Below are 22,264 nucleotides of genomic sequence, written 5' to 3'. Positions count from 1 at the left end.
CTTTCTCTTCTGTTTTTTTTCTCCATACAGGTGACCCAGGTGTTTGTTTTTTTTTCTTTCTTCCCCCCCTTCTCACCGTCTCTTCTCCCCTTTGGTTTTCTTTCTCTCCCTCTCTTTCTTTCATTCTTTCTCCCTGTCCTATCCCCCAGTCATGTCTGTCCCGTTTGTAGCAACTGAAAATAAAATAAATTCATAATTATAATAAAGGTCAATCAAATGGACCAATATGGCAAGGCCATGATGATCCACTTGGTAAAATAAATCCGCTTGGCATCTTTCTTGGCCTTAAGACAACAATTCTGATGGCTAAAGATCCAAACGGGACACAAAAAAAATAAAAAATAAAAAATAATAATAATAATTAAAAAAACCAGACACATTACTGTAGAGACAAGCAAAATTTCAGGGCCTTAGTATGCTTTCCTGTTAGGCAATCACAAGCTTTTAGTGTAGATGCTTGTTTTAGTGCTATTAAATAATTTACTTGTGAGATTATTTTTTGCCCACTGCAGTGCAGACAGGCTTGGTTATAGGGCTCTGTGTGCCACGTGACCAAGTAGGAGGGAGTAGATAAGCCATATTAACTTGTTCAGTAACTACTTTTAAAGCAGTCCAGAAACTGCTAGCATTAGGCTGACTACAACATACTGCTATATCTGCTAATCACAATCTCTACCATGAGCAGCGTAGTCCAGAATCCCTATATCAGCCGAACACCAACATCTCGGGTAAGTATTGTTTTGGATACACTGATAATGAGAGGGAGAGAAAAAAACTTACGCTCCACAATGTTGCATTATGTAGCCTCTACAATAAAATACAATAGCCTCTACGTGTTCCATCATCATTACCATGAGGAGAGAGGCTTTTAAATTATTGAGTGACTGAGGATTTTCTGATGTAGGTCAGAGGTTTTTAAAAAATTGAGAGGGCAAAGATGATACTGTTTCTTTTATTTGTATGGTATGTATATTGTAAAGGTTGGATTGAGTTGTACTCAAGTATTGTACAGCTAAATTTTACTTTGTGTGGGTTCATGAAGTTAACAGTTGCAAGCTTGATACCCTCTCTTTGAGTAAAATTTGATTTCTAGAGCTTGGAAATATATCATGATAAAACACTCCTCATTTATGAGTTACATCTTTTTTGAATAGTGTCTTCTTTTGGCGTGGTCACTCTGGAGTCTCAGCAGCACAAGGAATATGCCGAACAGTTTGTTGTCAGCTTGTCTTTGTGTTTCTTGGTTTCACATTTACAAAACAACATGATTATCTTAGCTGCAATCCCAATTTTGGGAGTGGGGTGCTGTGTAAATATAAATAAAAATCTCAGAAACATAATTTTAATTAAAAAGGATAACTAGTTGAGGGGGGCAACTGGGAGCCCAGTGGTGGTTATGAAGTGCTGTGAGGGCCAGCAAGGAGGCCAGTCACAAAACCCTCCAGTGCTTTAGCTTGAAGTCAGCTTGAGTGGAGTGAAAGGATACCTGAAGAGACTTTGAAGAAGGAGTGAAACTGGACAGAAAATTGAAAGCAAGACGAATTGAAAGTAGAAACTGCACAGCAATATAAATGAAATATAATTGGGGAAAACTGTAGACAGTGTTTTTGATGGAACTAAAAGAAATGGGCTGAATGAAACAGGGTTTGGATACAGAAAAGCAAAAGCAAAAAGAGTGCTAACACCTAAATGGAAGAAAACAAGCTTACAGTAGGTTAAATTTTGTTCAGCGATGGATCACAAATGTCTATTTGTGCAGTGCCATTCCAGTGAAACCACAAATATATCTGCCTACAAAACATAGTAAATTTCCCCAGTCATTTATAATATGAGAATTTTTCTGGGAAAATGGCAGTTATTAGTGCCTTGAAACGCCTTTTGTTGTGATTTGGTGCTATATAAATAAAATAGAAATATAAATTTATTGACCTCAACAGTTAATACACACATTCTGAACTCCATATTTCAACACTTGAAACACTGCATGAAACTGACTGAGAAAAACTGGCTGACATAGGTTTTTCTTTCTTTCTTTTTTTTTTCAAATCCAACACACCTTTATCCCCACTCACCCATGAATTATTCAGTTTTAGCACTTGAATATTGAAAGCAGCATAGATTGAGTAGATACCAAGAAAAAAAAGCTGTGATTGTATTACAAACTTATATGCATGTGGGTGTGCTACAGTTTACTAAATGTATGATGATGTACTTAATACAGGGTTTTTGGACTCTTGTTTAATTTTTAAAAAAGTTGTCCTCTTACTTCTAGATGCCCAAACCTGGGACCAGTGGAGGGGTGGCACCTGGAGGTCGAGACAGTAATGGAATTTATCGAAGCGGTAGCATCAGCAGTGGAACTGGAGTGTCTGGCAAGATACTTTCCCTGTCATCAATGAGTGAGAGTGTGCACAGTGGCCTAAGCTGTTTGTTGTCAGAGCAAGCAATGGAGCAGGAAGAAAAGCAACAGCGCAGTCGCCACGTAGCAGATTATCAGCGCCTGAGAGAAGTTCGTGCAGCTGCTCAGCTCAAAAATCTCGAGGACTTCCTTAGGATGAACCACATTTCACTTAGGGACAGTGTGTCTTACACCACTGGCATGATTTACAGGTAAGATACACTTACAGATAATTTAGAAGAGATACTGTTAGTTTCTTATACTACCACTATAAAGGTAGACAATAAACTTATTATTGATCACCGGATTATTGTAAAGGTTGTTTAACATTATTCAATTATTGTAAACTGTTTTGGTGAGCAGGTATACTTTACATACAAGTACACATATGTTGTAATATTATTTGGCCTATTCTTGCTGTTGGTAAATTGATATACCTAATCAAGTTGAGAAAAATAAGAAAATAGGGACGCCAGATGTTATCTATATAAACAGAAGATAAATACCAATTCATTTCAATTCAGTTTTATTTATATAGTGCTAAATCACAACAACAGTTGCCTCAAGGCGCTTACATATGGAACTCCTTGTATGTTTATATAGCAACATGTATTCACATGTATGTATATTAAAGTTGTTAACCATCCATTGTCTAAAAAATAAGTGCACACTCAACACTCTTTGACCCGATGCTGTCCACTTCCCATTAGGGGATAAACCTTTTCTAATAAAAACTTTGTATACGAGAACATATAGTACCTGCATCATAGTAGAGGATTTCACAAGTTCCTTTCTAATATCATTACTATATATTTTTCATTATATGTTCCAAAATTTTCACTCACTAAAGTGTGTTTTGTGTATATGTTTTATATGCCAAACAAAGACTCACAACTTGGCTAGCCGCTTGAATAGGTATACCTGAGAAAGAGAAGGCAGGAGAATAAACCAGCTGTTCTCCACAGAACCATCCAAGGTGTACTTGGATGGCTCTCTTCCACAGCATGTCTTTTATCCTGTCTTCCTTCTCTCACCCCAACCGGTCACGGCAGATGGCTGCCTCTCCCTGAGCCTGGTTCTGTCGGAGGTTTCTTCTTGTTAAAAGGGAGTATTTCCTTCCCACTCTCGCCAATGTGCTTGCTGATAGGGGGTCATTTAATTGTTGTTTTTTTCTCTGCATGCATTATTGTAGGGCCTACCTCACCATAAAAGCGCCTTGAGGCAACTGTTGTTATGATTTGGTGCTGTACAATTAAAATTGAATTGAAATGAATTAAATAAGCTGACAACATGAGAACAGCACCACCAAGGCTGGATACTGAGCAATACTGGAACAGCATATGGGAGAAGGACCCAATCCATATTGGCAATGCTCAGTGGCTAGAGGACCTAAGAGCAGACAACAGCAACCTCCCCGAACAGGGTCCAGTAACCATCACAGTGGCAGATATCCAAGAGAGGGTCTCATAGCATGAGTTGGTCAGCACCAGGCCCCAACATGATTCATGCCTACTGGCTGAAGAAGCTGACTGCAATCCATGAGCATCTGGCAGGACAAATGAACCCACTGTTAGTCAATGAGAGACAGCGAGAATGGCTAACCAAAGGCTGGACAGTCCTGATCCTCAAGGATCCCCAGAGAGACTAGTCCCATCTAACTACCGGCCAATAACCTGCCTCAGTACCACATGGAAGCTCCTGTCAGGCATCATAGCAGCTAAGATTAACAGGCACATGGCCAAATACATGAGCGGAGCACAGAAAGGAATTTGTAGGAATACCAGTGAAGCAAACACCAGCTACACCTGAGACTACAAGAAGCCCTATGACTTGATGCCCCACACCTGAATCCTGGAATGCCTCAATCTGTACAAGATCAATAGAACCTTAAGAGCCTTAATCAGGAACTCGATGGGGATGTGGTATAGAACACTGGAGGCTAAGTTCAACCCAATATCACAAGATAGCATCAAGCGAGGGATCTACTAAGGAGATGCTCTGTTTCCACTGTTGTTCTACATAGGCCTGAACCCCCTCAGTGAGATCCTTTCCAAAACAGGCTACAAATACCAAGTACGGAATGGACCTAAGGAGCTTGCAAAGAAAAGCGTCTGGACTTGTTTAAGTTGCTTGAAGACGTTTCACCTCTCATCCGAGAAGCTTCTTCAGTTCTAAGGTCAAATGGTGGAGAGTCCCAGATTTAAGCTCTGTGGGAGTAACCCACCAAGAGGGACAATGGACCCCCTAATGATCCTCTACCTAATCACATGAGCCAAGGTGTGAAAATGGGTGTAGGTCACAATCAGCCAAGGTTTCAGGTAAGCTCATTGTCAAACCTAGCCCCACCCTATCATGTGATTTCCTGAGGTCAGATGGCCCAGGATGTGAGTGGGCGTTAAGGCATCCTGGGCTAGGTTTCACAATGAGCTCACCTGGGACTCTCCACCATTTGACCCTAGAACTGAAGAAGCTTCCCAGATGAGAGGTGAAATGTCTTCAAGCAACTTAAAGAAGTCCAGACGCTTTTCTTTCCAAGCTCCTTAGACTACTATGACCTGGATGACTGAGAACCTTCACAGACATACGGAATGGACCAATTGTCATTGTCTCCTGTACATGGATGACATCAAGCTGTATGCCAAGAGTAAATGAGACATTGATTCACTGATCCACACCACAAAGATCTACAGCAATGACATTGGAATGTCATTCGGACTGGAGAAGTGTAGTCAGATGGTAACGAGAGAGGGAAGGTAGTCAGAACTGAGGGGATCGAACTACTAGAAGCAACATTGCATACACTGAGGACAGTTACAAGTATCTGGGAATCACACAGGCAAATGGGAACCATTAGGAGGCCGCTAGGAAAACTGCAGCCACCGAGTACCGGCACATACTTAGACAAGTCCTGAGGAGTAAGCTGAATGAAACGAAAGAGATCCGGGCTATCAACACCTACGCCCTGCCTGTGACCAGGTACCCTGTTGGGATAATAAGCTGGTGAGGAGATGGAAGCCACTGACATCAAGACAAGGAAGCTCCTGACCATGCATGGAGGGTTTCACCCCAAGTCCACCACCCTGAGACTGTACGCTAAGTGGAAGAAAGGAGACCAGGACTAGTCAGTGTCAGTACCACGGTCCAGACTGAGACAACAAACATCCATGAATCCACTAGGAAGATGGCAGCTGACCTCAGCAGCACAGAGGCGCTAATCATGGCAACACAAGATCCATTGAGAATGGGGTCTACAGCACCAGACAAGAGCCCAAGTGCAGGCTGTGTAAAGATGCCTCTGAGACAATCCAGCACATAATAGCATTGTGCCAGGTGCTAGCAAGTGTTACTGGCCCCACTATGGTAGGCGTCAGCCAGAATACAATCCTGTAAAACAAGAGAGAAAGTGAACACAGGAGACATGCTGTCATTTGCCTGGTCAGTCTTGCCAGAATTTATTCATACAACACAAGCATATGTTCTCCACTCTTTTTGTAACTCAATTTCACCAGAACTGCTCATTCCCTCAAATAGCTCGTTTTCCACCAGTGCATTTCAATATTAAGCCACACTACTGGCATAAAACAACAAAAGCTTGAAATGAATGAAACAAATGACAAATGCACCTCTTTCCCCTTAAAACTGATAAATAAAATAATTCACATCATCATCGTTGTGTCTTATCATAGAAAGGATTTAATTAATCAATATTGCGTTATTTAAGCTAAAATCGATTTGAATTGGAAAACTGATTTTCTAAACCCACCCCTACTGCCAATTACTGGCAGCCGGCTCTTTGCAGGCTGTTTCCAACTATGCTGATTAAAGAGAAACTACCACAGGTTTTTTATAGGTAATAATGCACACTTTTTAGGTTGCTTCAATAAATATTAGAGATGGCACGATACCACTTTTTTATGTCCGATACCGATATCATAAATTTGGATATCTGCCGATACCAATATGAATCCGATATAGTGTGTTTGAATCAACAAAACTGTTTTTTAAAATATCTTGCTGCATTTTGTATAAGTTCATACTCAAGTTTAAAACAACAACTACACTAAAGCTATTCTGTTATACCTGTATGCAAAAAAAAATATTTCATAGTTCAGCAATACTGATCAATCTAATAAACTTAAACCTACACCATCTTCCCTATTCTGGTATTTTAAAGAGTACTTAGCGTAAATATTAAGCAACCTAACTAATAGGGTTCCAACTCCCAGCAACAACAAAAATAAATAAATAAAAAATAGGGAACCACCCTCTACCTCATGATGCTTAATCGACGTAATCAACCTTAATTTGATGCAGTGTGGAAAAAAATGCACAGAAATAAATTATTTTTCAATATATTAAAATATTAAATAGATTCAACATCTTTCTTCAACAAAATTGCAGACTGCACAGATGGTACCTTCCCAAAGGAAAAAGTACTATAGCTTACTAGGGTATATATATTAGACTTAATAGTTACTATATACAGTAATGGACTTCTATTCATTTTGCATCAAATTAAAACTTTGGGTGTCAGATAATTATTTATTAAAAGCTAGACATTTTAAATGAGAATAAGAAAGAAAAGTATGTCTTTGTGCCTCCTTTTCCCTGTTAATGCCCTATCGGCCCCCCTGGCTAAACTGTGTATCCGCAGATACACAGTTTAGATCCGCCCCTGCACAGTTACCAGCGTCAGCTACGTAGAAAAAGATCCTGGTGTAGAAAGTAATATTAAACAAATTCTAACAACAGCTTAAATGTGCTGCTGTTGTTTATCCGCTGGTTTCCTCTTTCTGGTGCAAAGTGGGCCAAAAACAAACAAGACAGACGGACTCGCAACAGAAAAGCCGATCAGCTGATCATTAAGCAATTTCATGATTGAAGTAGCAGCAAGAAGAGGCAGTCGCTCCATATATCGTTTGTTAAGCTTAACGCAGGAATGCTTTACAAACATTCAGAGATGGACTTACACACTTGCTTTACTTCTCTTGGGATAACTTTGTCGGAGATGAAATGCCGGGTTGCTAGCGAAGCTCCACATGCTATCCAGACCACCGACAGGTCCCGCATGCCACAGCCGCTCTATCACGTGATGCATACTGCTCCGACGTGCTAACGTTCTGAGGCGAGTTACGGCGTGTTGCAAGTTTTGTGAGGAGCTTTCGTGATATTTAATGGATCGGATTACATTTTTTATTTTTCTCCGATATCCGATCCAGTAATTTAGGTCAGTATCGGACCAATACCGATACGTAATATCGGATCGGTCCATCTCTAATAAATATTAATATGTTATTAAATAGAAACCGTCAGTTTTGCATTTTGCAGCTCTGTTTTCCACTTATTACACAGAAACTACCAGGTAATTGAGTGGTAATAATTTAGAAACTACCAGATTATGACATTCTTGTGCATTGTGTGTGTGTGTGTGTGTGTGTGTGTGTGTGTGTGTGTGTGTGTGTGTGTGTACTATTGCCACTTTATTATTGAGCTGTAATAGGAAATGTTACCAAACTTTTTTTATATACATAAAATATACATTTTTTTCCTCATGCACTTGGTCAGTGATCACCACTCTCATGCTTTCAATAGAATAAGTTGCTCATTTAACATGAGTGAAACTGTGACAGAGCATATTGGCACAGCTCAGACAGTATCCAACTGGACAGCTTCATACCCTGTTCTAAGGTAACAGATGCTGCCTTTTCTGTATTCTCAGTATTTTTGCTTCTTTGGGAACTTTTAAAATAACACTTTAAAATAATGGAAATTCAACAGACATTTCCTGTAATTAAAAGAGTTCAAGAGATAGGAAGCTCAAGTTAGAAGCTTGAGATAGAAGTTCAAGCTCCTCTTGAGCTTCTATCACACACACACACACACACACACACACACACACACACACACACACACACACACACACACACACACGCCCTCTTACAGCATCCATAAGTGACTGAGACTCTCTTCTAGACACCTACAGGCACAATGTACATTTCATATTTTTAATTTAAATAGTTCAGATTGTCTATTTTATTTAATTCATTTAATGTACATAATTCACCCACTTGCTGCACTCAATGCCACTTACTGCACATAGTGCCCCCCATGTATATATTCACTTAATGTATATAATGTTCTTCTCTCCCCTTTTGCACAGTCGAGGAGTGTGTCAGGATACATTTCACTGCATGTTGTACTTGTATAACTATGCATGTGACAAATAAAGAATCTTGAATCTATCTTGAATCTTGAGTTTCAAAGTGTTCATGTATGTATTTTGTTACAGTTTTTATGGTAAATAAATCTATTCCTACTGCTTATTATTTCTTCTTTGTTAACAGAAATCTTGGTAAATCAGGGCTCAGAGTATCCTGCCTTGGATTAGGTAAGTATGGTATATATGGAACATATACAAATTTAAGGTGTATTCTGTATTCAGTTTTCTTTAAAATGACAAAATACCCGGTATTCCCTTGATACTGTGTGATAAGTCATAAAAATGTGAATCATTTTAAAAGAAATGTTTTACCATGTTAATTATGACGGTTCAGTATGTCCATTTTCAATTTATAAACTATGGCTGTAGTAATGCTAGCACATTTTAGCAGCTCTGGTAACCTTATTGATGTGATAAATATGAACAGATATTCTTTCTCTGACTTTTTGGATCAACAACAAGTACTGTAGAAGTTTTGTCTCGTCTCTATCTTGTATCTACTTACTTTTAAGAAGTGTTGAGACATCCAGCAGTTGATGTCATTAGTGCAGCTTATTAATTTGTGGATGGATTTTTTATCATCAGAGGAAAGTGATAAGTAATACTGTGTAATGTAATGGACCGAGGACTGACACAACTGATTGAATTTTTCATTTGTGCAGAACTAAAATTGCGAATTGAAAAATAAAAACTGTTGAGCTGTTGAAATTATTTTTAAAACAGTGAAATACAGATGGGGATGGGGTTGAGTAAAGAGGTATAAGACTTGATGAATGACTGCTTCTTTAGGATTTACAGGTTAGAATGTGAGCATTGAGCCTGTGGCAGTAATTAGATCATTATGTGAGGGAGTGCTAGATAGATTACTATGAGAGGCTAAGATATTACACAAGACACCAATTCATCACACCTATTTGTTGAAAGAAATTCAGTTGGTATGTTTTTGGAGGCATTAAACAGTTTATCAGTGGATGAAGACAAAAAAATGGAATAGACTGGATTTTATTGATCAATTGGGAGATGTAGGATTGTCTGGCTGATTTGATTCCATTGTTGGAGAAGTAAAGTGCATTATTTCTTTTTTTTATTAATTTATGATGATGATGATGATGATTATTGCATCATTCTGTAGGATCTCCAGCAGTGTCTGTTTACCACGTTTACCTTTACATTGTTTCTCTAGGGTGCTTTTGATGAACCACATTCATTAATAGTTTTGACAGGGGCAATGTGGTCAATCATTTGATAAATGGTACTACAGAATGTGTCCATCATTTCATCACATAATTACAGTAGTGTACACTTTGAAAACTCACTGATGAATAAATTCAGCTTTGCTGTCATTGATATGATGCTTATTGACAAATCAATTTGTATTTGTTTTTGACAGATGAATAAAATATTTATGAAAAGAGAAAAATAGCTCACCAATTTCTTCCAGGAAGCCGTGTCTCAGTCTGGGAGGATGATATATAGTAAGCAGTAATACAGCAGGAGAAACTGACGTTATAGAATAAATCGACGAAATAGAATTATTAAATCTACATAACTAAATATTTAAAACTCAGATAATTTTCAAGTAGCAAAGTTTTACAATAAAAAAATTTGTTGTTATAAATCACATTGCCCCTCTTGTTTTTATGGATGCAATGTTCAAAAGTGTAATTGGTGGGTGATGCTTCAATCAGCTCTATATTTCCAGTGTCATGAAGCCAGGTTTCAGTAAGAAGCAGTCTGGTCCTGGGCCGGGACCACCTGATCATCTTGCATAACATGTGCAGGCTTAAGTCTGTCAACAGAGACACCCTCCTGCCAACCGCCAAAGTCCAAAAAGAAATGTTTTTCGCCCAGTTTAAGAACGCTGTGTGGCCCGTCATATGGTGGACACAGTCCTATGGGCATCATGCCTGACGAAAACGAAACGAGCAGAGTCCAACGACCTCGGAACAAAAGTGTCAGGCAGGCAGTGGTGCACAGGACCAGGAACAGGAAATGAGTGTCTTGGGGGGCGAAAAGGCAACATAGAGGTATCGAAACACGGGGGGGGGGCTCTCATGTAGTGATGTTCGATTCGTGAACGAATCGTTCAATACTTGAGAATCACTTTACTGACTCGTGAATCATGATTCACAAGCCCAACTGACTCACTGACTCATCCCTGTTGCTGTTAGCAAACTAATTCCATTAGTAGAAATATATCTAGCTTATAATTAAAATTGTGGGGGAAAAACAACAGCCAGTTTCGTAACAAAAGCATTTCTGCTCTGAACTGGAAGAAAAAACCCTGAGTAGAAGCTCACATCAAGAAAATAGCTCCTCGGTTCAGAGTAGCATCGCGCTGCTAACATGCTAACAACACATTTGAGCTACTCACCCCCTCGCTTCCTGTGCTGAATCGTAAGCATAAGCGAATCACTCAGGACGCGCTCACCCCCTCCCTCCTGTGTTGAATCAAAGAGCGAGCGAACGAATCACTCACTCACTCACTCACTCACTAACCCCCTCCCTCCTGTGCTGAATCAAAGAGCGAGCGAACAAATCACTCACTCACCCCCTCCCTCCTGTGCTGAATCATAGAGCGAGCGAACGAATCACTCACTCACCCCCTCCCTCCTGGCTCACAGCTTCTTATTCTTCTTGGTTGGCAAACAATGTTAAGGCGCATTACCGCCCCCTGGCTCACAGCGCAGTGGACATTTAGATGAGAAAATATATATTTGACACACTTAAGGAAAATACTAATAAAATACAAATAAACAAAATAAATGTTTATTAAGCAATTTTGATAGGAAGTTGCTTAATGTCAAAGGAGCTTGCAAAGGAAAGCGTCTGGACGCTTTTCTTTGCAAGCTCCTTTGACTACGATGACCTGGATGACTGAGAACCTTCACAGACGTAGAAGTTGCTTAATTTTAGAAATGTTTTTGCTCTTTTTTCTCTATAAAATAGTTTTGGTTTTTTTTTTAATCATTCATCTTAGCAGTGGGATTTACATGAAAAGCGAAACAAATTAAGTTTGAGTGAAAATGTAAAATTTTGGCACTCTCTGGTCAACTGACTCAGTGAATCAAATGACTCAAAAATCTGATTCACTTTGGTGAGTGACTCATTAATACTCGATTCAGTAAAAAGAATCAAATTTACCATCACTACTCTCAGGTAAGAATTTCCCGGGGACCCGGAGGGGCTGGCCGAGGGAGACCCCGAGGTCTTCTTTAACCGCACTACTCAATCCCAGTAAAACCCACGGAAGACGGTCGACCCAGTCGCCACCTGTTAAGGAAGCCCAGAGCACGGCCTTCCCGTTAGCTTGCGGGTGGTATGCTGTGGTGCGGTGGACCTTGACCCCCAGGCCATCAGCCATGGCAGACCAAAGCTCAGAAACAAACTGGGGGGCCCTGTCTGAGGTAATGTCAGCAGGGGGACCGAAACGCGAAACCCACGTTGACAAAAATGCTCTGGCCACTGTCACCGCTGTCGTGGACACAGGGGTACCGCCTCCGGCCACCTGGTCGTGCGGTCCACCACAGTCAAAAGGTGCGTGAAACCCTGTGACTGCAGCAAGGGACCAACCAGGTCCACATGAACGTGATCGAAACGCCTACCGGGGACACGGAATAGTTCGAGGGGTGCCTGCGTGTGCCGGTTGATTTTCGAGTGTTGGGATGGGATACAAGCTGCCGGCCATTATTTCACCATTTTGCGAAGGCCCGGCCAAACGAACCTGGCGCTGACCAGCTTGACCGAGGCCCGGACGCTGGGATGAGAGAGGGCGTGCACCGAGTCAAAAACACGACAACGCCATGAAAGGGGAACCACCGAGCGGGGGCGGCTGGTGGAGACATCGCAAAGCAGGTGTGGACCGCCGTCCCACACAGAGGTGTCCTCCAGCAAGAGGCCCGTTTTCGTTGACTGAAGGGCAAGGATGTCCGGGTCAGCACGTTGTTCAGCGGACATGGCAGCGTAGTCGATGCCGACATACACCAGAGAAACCAACACGCGTGGGAGACAGTCAGCGACTGGATTGGACTTACCAGTCACATGCTGAATGTTTGTGGTAAACTCTGAAATGGCCACCAACTGGCACTGCTGACGTGCGCTCCATGGGTCAGAGACCTTGGACATGGCAAAAGTCAAAGGTTTGTGGTCAACGTACGCAGTAAAGTTGCGACCCTCGAGGAAAAAACAAAAATGTTGTGTTGCGAGGTGCAGGGCCAGCAACTCCCTGTCAAAAACACTGTACTTGCGTTCGGCATCCCGGAGCGTACGACTGAAAAAGGCCAGCGGTTGCCAGAGACCTGAAACCAGCTGCTCCAACAAGGCAACCCAAATGGGCAACATCAATATATCATCCAGGTAAACAAAAACGAACGGCAGCCCGCGCAAAACGGAGTCCATCAGCCGCTGAAAGGTCTGGGTGGCACCTTTCAGGCCAAATGGCATGCGCAAAACCTGGTGATACCCCCGCACCAAGTCAATTTTAGAAAAAAATCGAGGTTCCGGCGAGATTGGCCGAAAAATCCTGAATGTGGGGGATGGGGTAACGGTCATTCTCCGTGGCATTATTTCAACGCCGGAAATCTCCGCATGGCCGCCACCGAGCGACCGATTTGGGCACTATGTGAAGCGGAGAGGCCCATGCACTGTTCGAACGCTGTACAATGCCAAGGCGCTCCATGGCTGCAAACTCTTCCTGAGCGACGGACAGTTTCGCGGGGTTGAGCCGGCGCCTCAACCCTGTGCTTCGTTACCGTTAGGGTAAGACAGCGATGGAAACTCTAAAAGCAAACGCTGAAAAGCAACCCCGGAGGTCACTACATTAGCCCGAATGAGGGGCTCGGCGGCCCGAGTAAAACAGGGTAGCGAAGAAAACGAGAGAGCACAAACATACTGTGGATGCAGGGGCGGAGGACAGAAGAGGGAGACAGTGAGACGGTGGTGGCCTAAAGAGAGAAGGAGGTATAAGCTGTGTCTCCCATCTATTATATTGGGGAACGTTCTGTCACTAGCAAACAAGATAGATGAGCTAACAGTGCTAGCATGGAGTCAAAGGGAATATAAGGAGTGTAGCTTGATGTGCTTCACTTAATCAAGGACGCACCAGGATACTCCTGATGAAAACTTATCCTTGAAAGACTTCCACACTGATCAGACCAGGGGGTTTGCGATTCTTGTTAACAACAGAGAGTGTAACCTTGCTCATATAACAATCAAGGAGCGGATTTATTTTGTCTGCCTTTCTTTGCTGTCAAATAAATTAGTTTAAGGACTTTAAAAAGTCTGTGTTTTGTGTCTGCCTTTGGGCCCATCCTCACTTCGCTCATGACAGTACAACCTGGCCAGTCATGGACCCAGCAGATCCAATACTTGCAGCCATTAAGTCACACGGGGTGCTTTGTCGGGCTCACACAAGCAAGTGTTGCAGTATTTAGACAAACAATGCCAAGGAATCAGCGACACACAAGACAAGATGTGTTTGGTAGTTTGTGACATTCATCCTAGTGTAACTGCTTAGGCACCAAATCTTGAGTGCTAGCGCGGCCTGAGTCTTACTATATATTTTGACCTATTGCGGCGTGCCTTAATTTGTTCACGCCGTTTTTGAAGACAGTTCCACATAGTGACTATTAAATATCCATCAGGGCAGTTGCTGTGAGGCTGATTTTGCAACTATAAAATCAGCCACACATCAACTGTTCCCTGACTTTAAGACAGAGGCAGCTGAGACATGCTGGCCTGAATATGTGCTACTGGGGTTTTAAATAAAAGACCAATTTGTCTCTCATGATGAGCCTCCTTGGTTTGAAAAATTTGTTTCCCTCATGCTCTGTATTGACATTAATGATAGGTTTGTAGCTTAAACCTATTCAATATAATTTAATTACACAGCAAAGCAAGACACGAATAGGCAAAGTTCTTTATGTTTCTTGTGCACGGGAGAGAACTGGACAAACGCCGTTCCTTCGCTCGACCCCATTTGCTCTCGTCTGCTCCCCCGTAACACTGCTCTTTTATTGAGGTTACATGAATATACATAGGTTCATTAACATATGACGTCTACATACACACAAAGAGTACCTTGCCTGTGCGTTGTGTAAGTGTGTGTGTGTGTGTGTGTGTGTGTGTGTGTGTGGTCAGTGTGTGTGGTCAGTGTATGACCCCATAAAGACTTCCCTAAATCTGCTGGTCTGGAAGTCCAGCAGTTCATCTAAACAAAAGGCACTTAGCCTAAAACAGATATAGATAGGTTTATCCTACCATAAAACAATAAGACAAGGTACGACCTCTTCCCATGCTCCCAGGATGTAGGTGTGAATGCCAGAACACTCTGGAATGCACACCAAGCCTTTGCAGACTATTAAGGATCACACATCCTATCACTACACAATCGATTATACACCTCTAAGCATATATGGAAACAAGATGGCGCCGAGTATGGCAGCCTCGTCGCGAGCTCCCCCAAGCAACAGCTGTTTTCTGTGTTTAATTTTACTTTTCCTTTATTTTTTCACGACTAGTACATGTCTCCTTGTGTACGACCAACAAACCTTACTGGACATAAAAGACGGACTTTCTTATAACTAACAAGTTTTGCAACACGGACGCTCCGTTTGCAGACCCCCCATTCATCTCACCTGAGACGCCTTTGTTCTCTGGCCCTGGAGGCCGCAAACGCCGACGCAGAGGGAGAAGATCTGGCGTTCTGGTTCGACTGAGACGGCGCACTAACAGACCACCAGACCAGTTTATTACTGGCTAATGTGCAATCTCTGGAGAACAAGCTATGCGAGCTTCGGGCACGGATCTCATTCCAGCGAGAGATGCGGGACTGCTGCGTGATCTGCCTCACAGAAACCTGGCTATCGGACAAGGTACCGGACTCCGCAATACAACTACCGGGGTTCCCCGTGCATTGCGCGGACAGGTCACAGGATCTTACTGGGAAAAGCAGAGGCGGTGGTGTATGTTTCATGATCAACAACAGCTGGTGTGATTATGCAAACGTGCACCCGGTCAAATCCTTCTGCTCACCGGACCTGGAGTACCTGATGATTAAGTGCAGGCCATTCTGGCTACCGAGGGAATTTACAGCAGTGATTATTACGGCTGTTTACATTCCCCCACAAGCCGACACTGACCGAGCACTCAGGGAACTGTACAGCGCGATCAGCAGTGAGGAAACCGCACACCCAGAGGCAGCATTTATCGCAGCCGGCGACTTTAATAAGGGAAACCTGAAGAAAGTCTCACCCAAACTCCACCAACACATCCATTTTAACACTCGTGGAAATCGGCTACTCGACCACTGCTACACCTCTTTCGGACCCTCTTTGCCTGAGTGGCCGCCGTTGCCTTCCGCACGGCCGGCCCCGGACCCTCTTTGCCTGAGTGGCCGCCGTTGCCTTCCGCGCGGCCGGCCCCCGGACCGCCATCGCCTGAGCGGCCGCCGTTGCCTTCCGCACGGCCAGCCCCGGACCAGCGCTGTCGCCGTTGCCTTCCACACGGTCGGCCTCCCGAACTGTGTCCACGACGCCGCCGTTGCCTTCCGCACGGTCGGCCCCCTGAACTGTTTGGACTCCTGTGCTGTCGGCCCCCGGGCCGGCCCCCTGAACTCTTCTGTTTTGGATTCCATTTTTCTTGGGCTGTGGTGTGTTTTGTTTCATTGGTTTTTTTGGGTTGGGACTCGTGTTTTGTTTTTCTTTTTGTCTTTTGGCCTTCTGGTGCTCCTGTTTTGTTTTGCCTCGATACGTGGGTTTGCTATACCATATATCAGTAAGAGCAGATATAACCTCTCTCCTAAGTTGTGTGTGCATGCCAGAGTGCTCTGGGAGGCACACAGAGTCTCCACAGACGGAGTCCACACCGAGACAGCACCAGTGGGCGGCCACGTGGTCCGCGGCCGAGACGAGACAGTTCAGGCGGGCGGCCACGTGGCCCGCGGCCGAGACGAGACAGTTCAAGCGGGCGGCCGAGTGGAAGGTGGTGGCGAACACTGAGCCGGTCCGGTGGGCGGCCGCAAGGAAGGCGGCGGCGGCCACTGAGCAGGTCCGGTGGGCGGCCGCGAGGAAGGCGGCGGCGGCCACTGAGCAGGTCCGGTGGGCGGCCGCGAGGAAGGCGGCGGCGGCCACTGAGCAGGTCCGGTGGGCGGCCGCGAGGAAGGCGGCGGCGGCCACTGAGCAGGTCCGGTGGGCGGCCGCGAGGAAGGCGGCGGCGGCCACTGAGCAGGTCCGGTGGGCGGCCGCGAGGAAGGCGGCCGCAATGACGACGTCCAGAACATGGCTGACGTGACGACGCGGCAGCCGCAGGACCAGGCGAAGCAGAAGCTGAGGCCGAGGCCTGACCAGGCGAAGCAGAAGCAGAGGCCGAGGCTGGACCAGGCGAAGCAGAAGCAGAGGCCGAGGCTGGACCAGGCGAAGCTGAGGCAGAGGCCGAACCAGGCGAAGCAGACGCTGAGTCTGAGGCCGGACCAGGCGAAACAGCCGCTGAGGCCGAGGCCGGACCAGGCGAAGCAGACGCTGAGGCCGAGGCCGGACCAGGCGAAGCAGACGCTGAGGCCGAGGCCGGACCAGTCGAAGCAGAGGCCGAGGCCGGACCAGGCGAGGCAGCGACTGAGTCCGATGCCGGACCAGGCGGCGCGGAAGCCTCTGGCTGGAGACAGGCAGGGCCAGTAGGCGCGGAAGCCTCTGGCTGGAGACAGGCAGGGCCAGTAGGCGCGGAAGCCTCTGGCTGAGGAGCGGCCGGGCCAGCGGGTGCGGAAACCCCTGGCTGAGGAGCGGCCGGGCCAGCGGGTGCAGAAACCCCTGGCTGAGGAGCGGGAGAGCTCACAGCTGGCTCTGGGTGCTGTGGCTGCAGGTCTGGGAACTGAACAGGATGGTAGACGGGCGACTGGGAGACAGGAGGCGACTGGACTACAGACTGAGCAGGAGCAGACTGGACTGACTGGACTACAGACTGGACCGGAGCAGACTGGACTGACTGGACTATAGACTGGACCGGGGCAGACTGGACTAACTAGACTACAGACTGGACAGGGGCAGACTGGACTGACTGGACTACGGACTGACTGGAGGGGACTGGAGGACAGGAGACGGAAGTACAGGGGGCTGGAGTGAAGGCTGAACAGCAGGTGAGGGAACTGACTGGAGTGGAGGCTGAACAGCAGGTGAGGGTACTGACTGGAGTGGAAGCTGAACAGCAGGTGAGGGAACTGACTGGAGTGGAAGCTGAACAGCAGGTGAGGGAACTGACTGGAGTGGAAGCTGAACAGCAGGTGAGGGATCTGACTGGAGTGGAAGCTGAACAGCAGGTGAGGGAACTGACTGGAGTGGAGATGCTAAGGGATGAACAGAGGTAGGCGAGGCTGACGACGGAGCTGAGGTTGGTGTGGCTAATGGCTGAGCTACAGACTGAGCTAGTGACGGAGATAAAATTACAGCTTGGGCTAGTAAGGCTGGTGCCTGGGCAGGGGACAGTTCAGCTAATCTAACTAGGGATAGTGCGAGGGTGTGAAAGGCTGGGTCAGGAGGTGGATGAAGTGGTGAGGTAGCAGGTGAACCGGTTAGCTCTTCCAAGCCTCTAGGGAGGTCTGGCTGGGTTCTGGCTGCCCTCAGCCTGGGCGCTGGGACAGGCACCCCCACCCGAGAAACAGAAGCAGGTGTGGAGGTAGACTGGGTCACAGCTGCCCTCGTCCTGGGAGCTGGCACAGGTTTGGGTGTAGGCTGACTGATAGGGGTGGAAATAATGACTGGGTGGGTGAATCTGCCAAGTTTCTCAGGGATTATGCTGGTCCTTCTGCCACCACTATTTACAGTCTTTGGGGGAGCAGAGCAGAACAAATCTTCCCAGTCCACAGAATCCTCCAGGAGGGAAACATCCCATGAATGAGAGATGGGTTTATGATTGGTTTTAAGTGGAGAGTCAAATGAGGGTGGAAAACAGTCACTGGAACTCACCACCGGGAATTGCTGGAAATAGTCCATTTTATGGCGGCGTGTGCGCCGCTTTCTCCGGGAGGAGGAAGCGGGCCGGGTACACGTCCGAGCCTCTGGCACGGGAACCTCTGTTGAGCCGAGGTGGGAGGCGGAGCCGCTGTGCCGTGGCGAGGTTGAAGGTCCGGTGAATGAGGCAGGTGACGTGTGAGCGAGGAGCGGACTCGCGAGAGAGGGAGCCGCCGAAGCGCGGCGCGAAACGCCCACTCTCCGCGGCAGATGCTCCGGTGCAGGTGAGGCAGCAGGTGGGAGAACGCGGTGTCTCCGAGGTCCGCCCAGAGCCAGGCGAGTACCCTCGAAGATGTGCTCTCGCTCCGTGAAGAGCCGCTGTTTCTCCTTGAGCTTTTCCGCACACAAGGAGAGCGCTACCTCCTGCCCCTCGTAGAGGTCCGAGTCCGCTGGGTTCCAATCGTGTCTTCGTGGCACGGGTCGTGTCATTCTGTCAGGCGTTGTGTGGAGGCGAGGAAGAAGGAACCCAAACGCAGGACTGGCAGGTAGGTAAAGGTTTATTATAGGGAGTGGGTGAACAGAGGGTGAACGGACACTGACTGGCTGGACAACTGAACGGCTGACTGAACTGAGGGAACACACGGGAAGGACAACGTAACATCAATGACACGACAGTAAACGGGTAGAAACAGAGTGCTTAAATACACAGACTGATGAGGATGATAATGAGAGGCCGGTGGGTACACAGCTGAACATAATCTGGCTAATGACACAGGAAAAGCAGGAAGTGAGCACATGGAAGTGGCAAAATAAACTGAACATGAACAAAACTGAAAACACTGGGTCACCGACCCAGGAACCCTGACAGGACCCTTTTAAATTTTAGTTGAACACCCCTGTCTGCTAGTTTGGTGTGGCATGTTTAATGTTTACTGACACCAAACAAAATTCTACAACAAATATTTGTATCTTAAGGAAGACCCATTGTATATATGAACAAACTGGGAGCCATTGGATCAAAATATAAAATATCAAAATTTTATTGTCTTAGGAGGACAAGTCATCTTCTTTTATACACTCTGTTTTTATGTAAAAATGTTTCAAAGTTGTAGTAATATTTACAGCCTAAACATGTTCCCCCAATCAGAATTTTGTCCAATGTTTAGAGCAAATAAAAGGTATTACATAATGTCTGCTAAAACATGTGTTTGCACACACACACACAGAAATTTTGATATTTTATTTTTATGTTACTGGAACTTTGGAGGCCAGGTCTGCTACAACATGTGCCACACACACACACACACACACACACACACACACACACACACACACACACACACACACACAAACAAAGAAAGTGTAAAGTTTTTATTCTTTTGCAGGAACTTGGGTTACCTTTGGAGGTCAGGTCACAGATGAGGTAAGAGACAACAAATACCTTTTACTTCCGCATGTAAATTCAATCTCATTGTGAAATGAATGGACCCCATGTAGCCTCAGGTGACAGTTTTGTTGTGCTCTATTTGCACAATACATCCTTTTTTTTCTTTATGTTGGGAGATCAGCTTTTCAGCTGCTTCTCCACTCAACTCTGTACTCAGCCACTCTCTCGAGCCTCTGCGTCACTGAAAATAGGGAGAGTCTACGGCGTTATTTTTGTGCCACTATTCTGAGCGCACATAAAAAAAATTTGCAGGTGTTGCATTTTGAGGAGAAATTTATTTTGAGCGAAGAAAAGCTAAATTTGAGTGAAAAAATTCATTGCTGTGTGCAAAAAATGTATTTCAGTGTTTGCTGTTATCCATACACACACACACAATAGCAGCTCCTCTCGCTCAGTTTTTGCATTTGCGCTTGCTCGCATTGTGTTGCTTGCAGTCTCAACATTTCTGCCCATGCGCGTTCAACTTTGATTATTCTATTCTATTCTATTCTATATATTTGTATGGCTCCTCCACTTTAATCAGGTCCAACATCCCCCGTGGAGAAAATTCTGTGAAGGCCTGGGGCACCTCTTGCACTCCAAAACAACAGAGGGTCTAACCAGCAATCCCAATTGCATTCATCCTCATGAATGAAATTTCGAATTTTAAAGTCTTATCCAGCCGCTTCACCACCCTATCAGTCTGAGAGTGGTAGATGCTGGTCCGAATAGATTTAATGCCCAGTAATTCATACAGCTCTTCCAGTGTGCGAGACATGAACGACATGCCCTGGTCAGTCATTATCACAAGATTACCTGAAACAGCGCTTGCGCTACATTCATTGCAGAAATGGTGAGCAGCAGCACTGCTTCCAGGTATCCCCTTGCATAATCCATCAGAACTAATACAAAGCAATAGCCGTGTGCACTCCGGTAAAATAGCCTGATGAAAACCATTCCAATGCACCACCCCTCCACTGCAGCAGAGCCACAGACCAGACCCCTGCCACACTCATGTTTAAGATGGTGTTCCTATGATTCAGATGAATATGCAATTTCTGAGACAATCATGAAATGACAGCAAATAAGAATGATCTGGTACTAACTGTGACTTTGCAAAAATTATAGTTGTTGTCAACAAGCATGTGCTCCCTTAAGCATATTACTAAAAATCTAGATTTAAAATTATCCATCGCTTAAAGGAGACGTTTAAGAAGTATGCATTTCCAGTTTGTCATTTTAATATTTTGTTTTGTGTCATAAAGAAGTATAATTGAGGAAGAACAGAATAAACAATGTCAGAGCCCCACAAAATGACTTCCAGTTGACCACTGTTATAATTTTCTCTGATAAAAACAATCAGAAACAGACTTCATGAGGGTGACCTGAGGGCCTGATGAAATGGCCCCTTGGCTCACTGGCCAGATTGTGGGACCCAATTGGCATTTCCCATAGAATACCAGAACTGGCAGGCCCTCCACTGGCACCCTGTGCTTTTCACAGATCAGTGAAAGCAAGTACCAGTACCAAGATCTAGCTGGACAAGCACAAGCACAAGAGCACTGTCAGAAGTCATAAGAAGGTTAAGGTCAAGGTCAAATTTATTTATAGAAGTAGACGACATAGGTCAATATAAACAACTTAAACAACAACTACAACTGTTAAAACCAAAATGTTTTGGTCAAAGCGTGTTAAAAGCCAGACCATGAGACTTCCGGTCTGTCGGGCCGAGTGATGGCTGTGTAGAGTAAACACTCCCAACTTTATTACTCTTTTCCCCAACTTATCTAACTTGAAACCTAAAAAACTTGGACTGTAAGTGCTGGATACCTTTTTCCAAAACAAAAATGCCCAGAAAACTCAAGAAAAAGAACATAAGTGAACGTAGAGAAGTGGGATAAGATGCCTCATCCCAAGCTAGTAGTAATATGGAAGAAGAGCAGCAACCTGATGCAAATGCTAATGTGAAAGACCTCCCCCCCTACTAGGGATATGATATTAAAAGAACTGCGTGCTTTCAGAAAAGACACAAATGAGTAGTTTAATGCCATAAGGGAGGATGTGAATGACATCGGCAAAAGACTTGATGAAGCAGATGGATGCATAGTGGAGAACTTGAATCTAGGTTTTGGAGGAGTTGCTAATGGAATTAGCGATATGAGACAAAGCTGATGGATCTAGAGTAATGTTCATTTCGCAAGAATCTCAGAATATACGTCGTGAAGGAAGGGGAAGGACACATTTCCATCGGAGACTTTTTTGGAAAAGACATTGGGTCTCTC

At 44.9% G+C, this 22,264-nt stretch overlaps 1 protein-coding gene across 1 annotated transcript in view; it reads left to right on the top strand.

The window, feature by feature from the left end:
• Positions 1 to 677: 677 nt before the first annotated feature.
• The window catches only part of LOC146610801 (voltage-gated potassium channel subunit beta-2-like), a 235,400-nt gene continuing 213,813 nt past the window's right edge, over positions 678 to 22,264 (top strand). The window contains exons 1-4 of the mRNA XM_085343878.1: positions 678 to 728; positions 2,273 to 2,610; positions 8,743 to 8,786; positions 19,942 to 19,979. Coding sequence (XP_085200004.1) covers positions 678 to 728; positions 2,273 to 2,610; positions 8,743 to 8,786; positions 19,942 to 19,979 — 471 coding nt within the window. The remainder of the gene's footprint in view (positions 729 to 2,272; positions 2,611 to 8,742; positions 8,787 to 19,941; positions 19,980 to 22,264) is intronic.

The sequence above is a fragment of the Diplotaxodon limnothrissa genome, linkage group LG20 (genome assembly GCF_057381915.1).
Source record: "Diplotaxodon limnothrissa isolate DT_005_m linkage group LG20, D_limnothrissa_male_GT1.1, whole genome shotgun sequence".
Classification (NCBI taxonomy): Eukaryota; Metazoa; Chordata; class Actinopteri; order Cichliformes; family Cichlidae; genus Diplotaxodon; species Diplotaxodon limnothrissa.
Note: the sequence above shows the minus strand (reverse complement) of the source record. Positions and strands in the feature narration are given on the sequence as shown.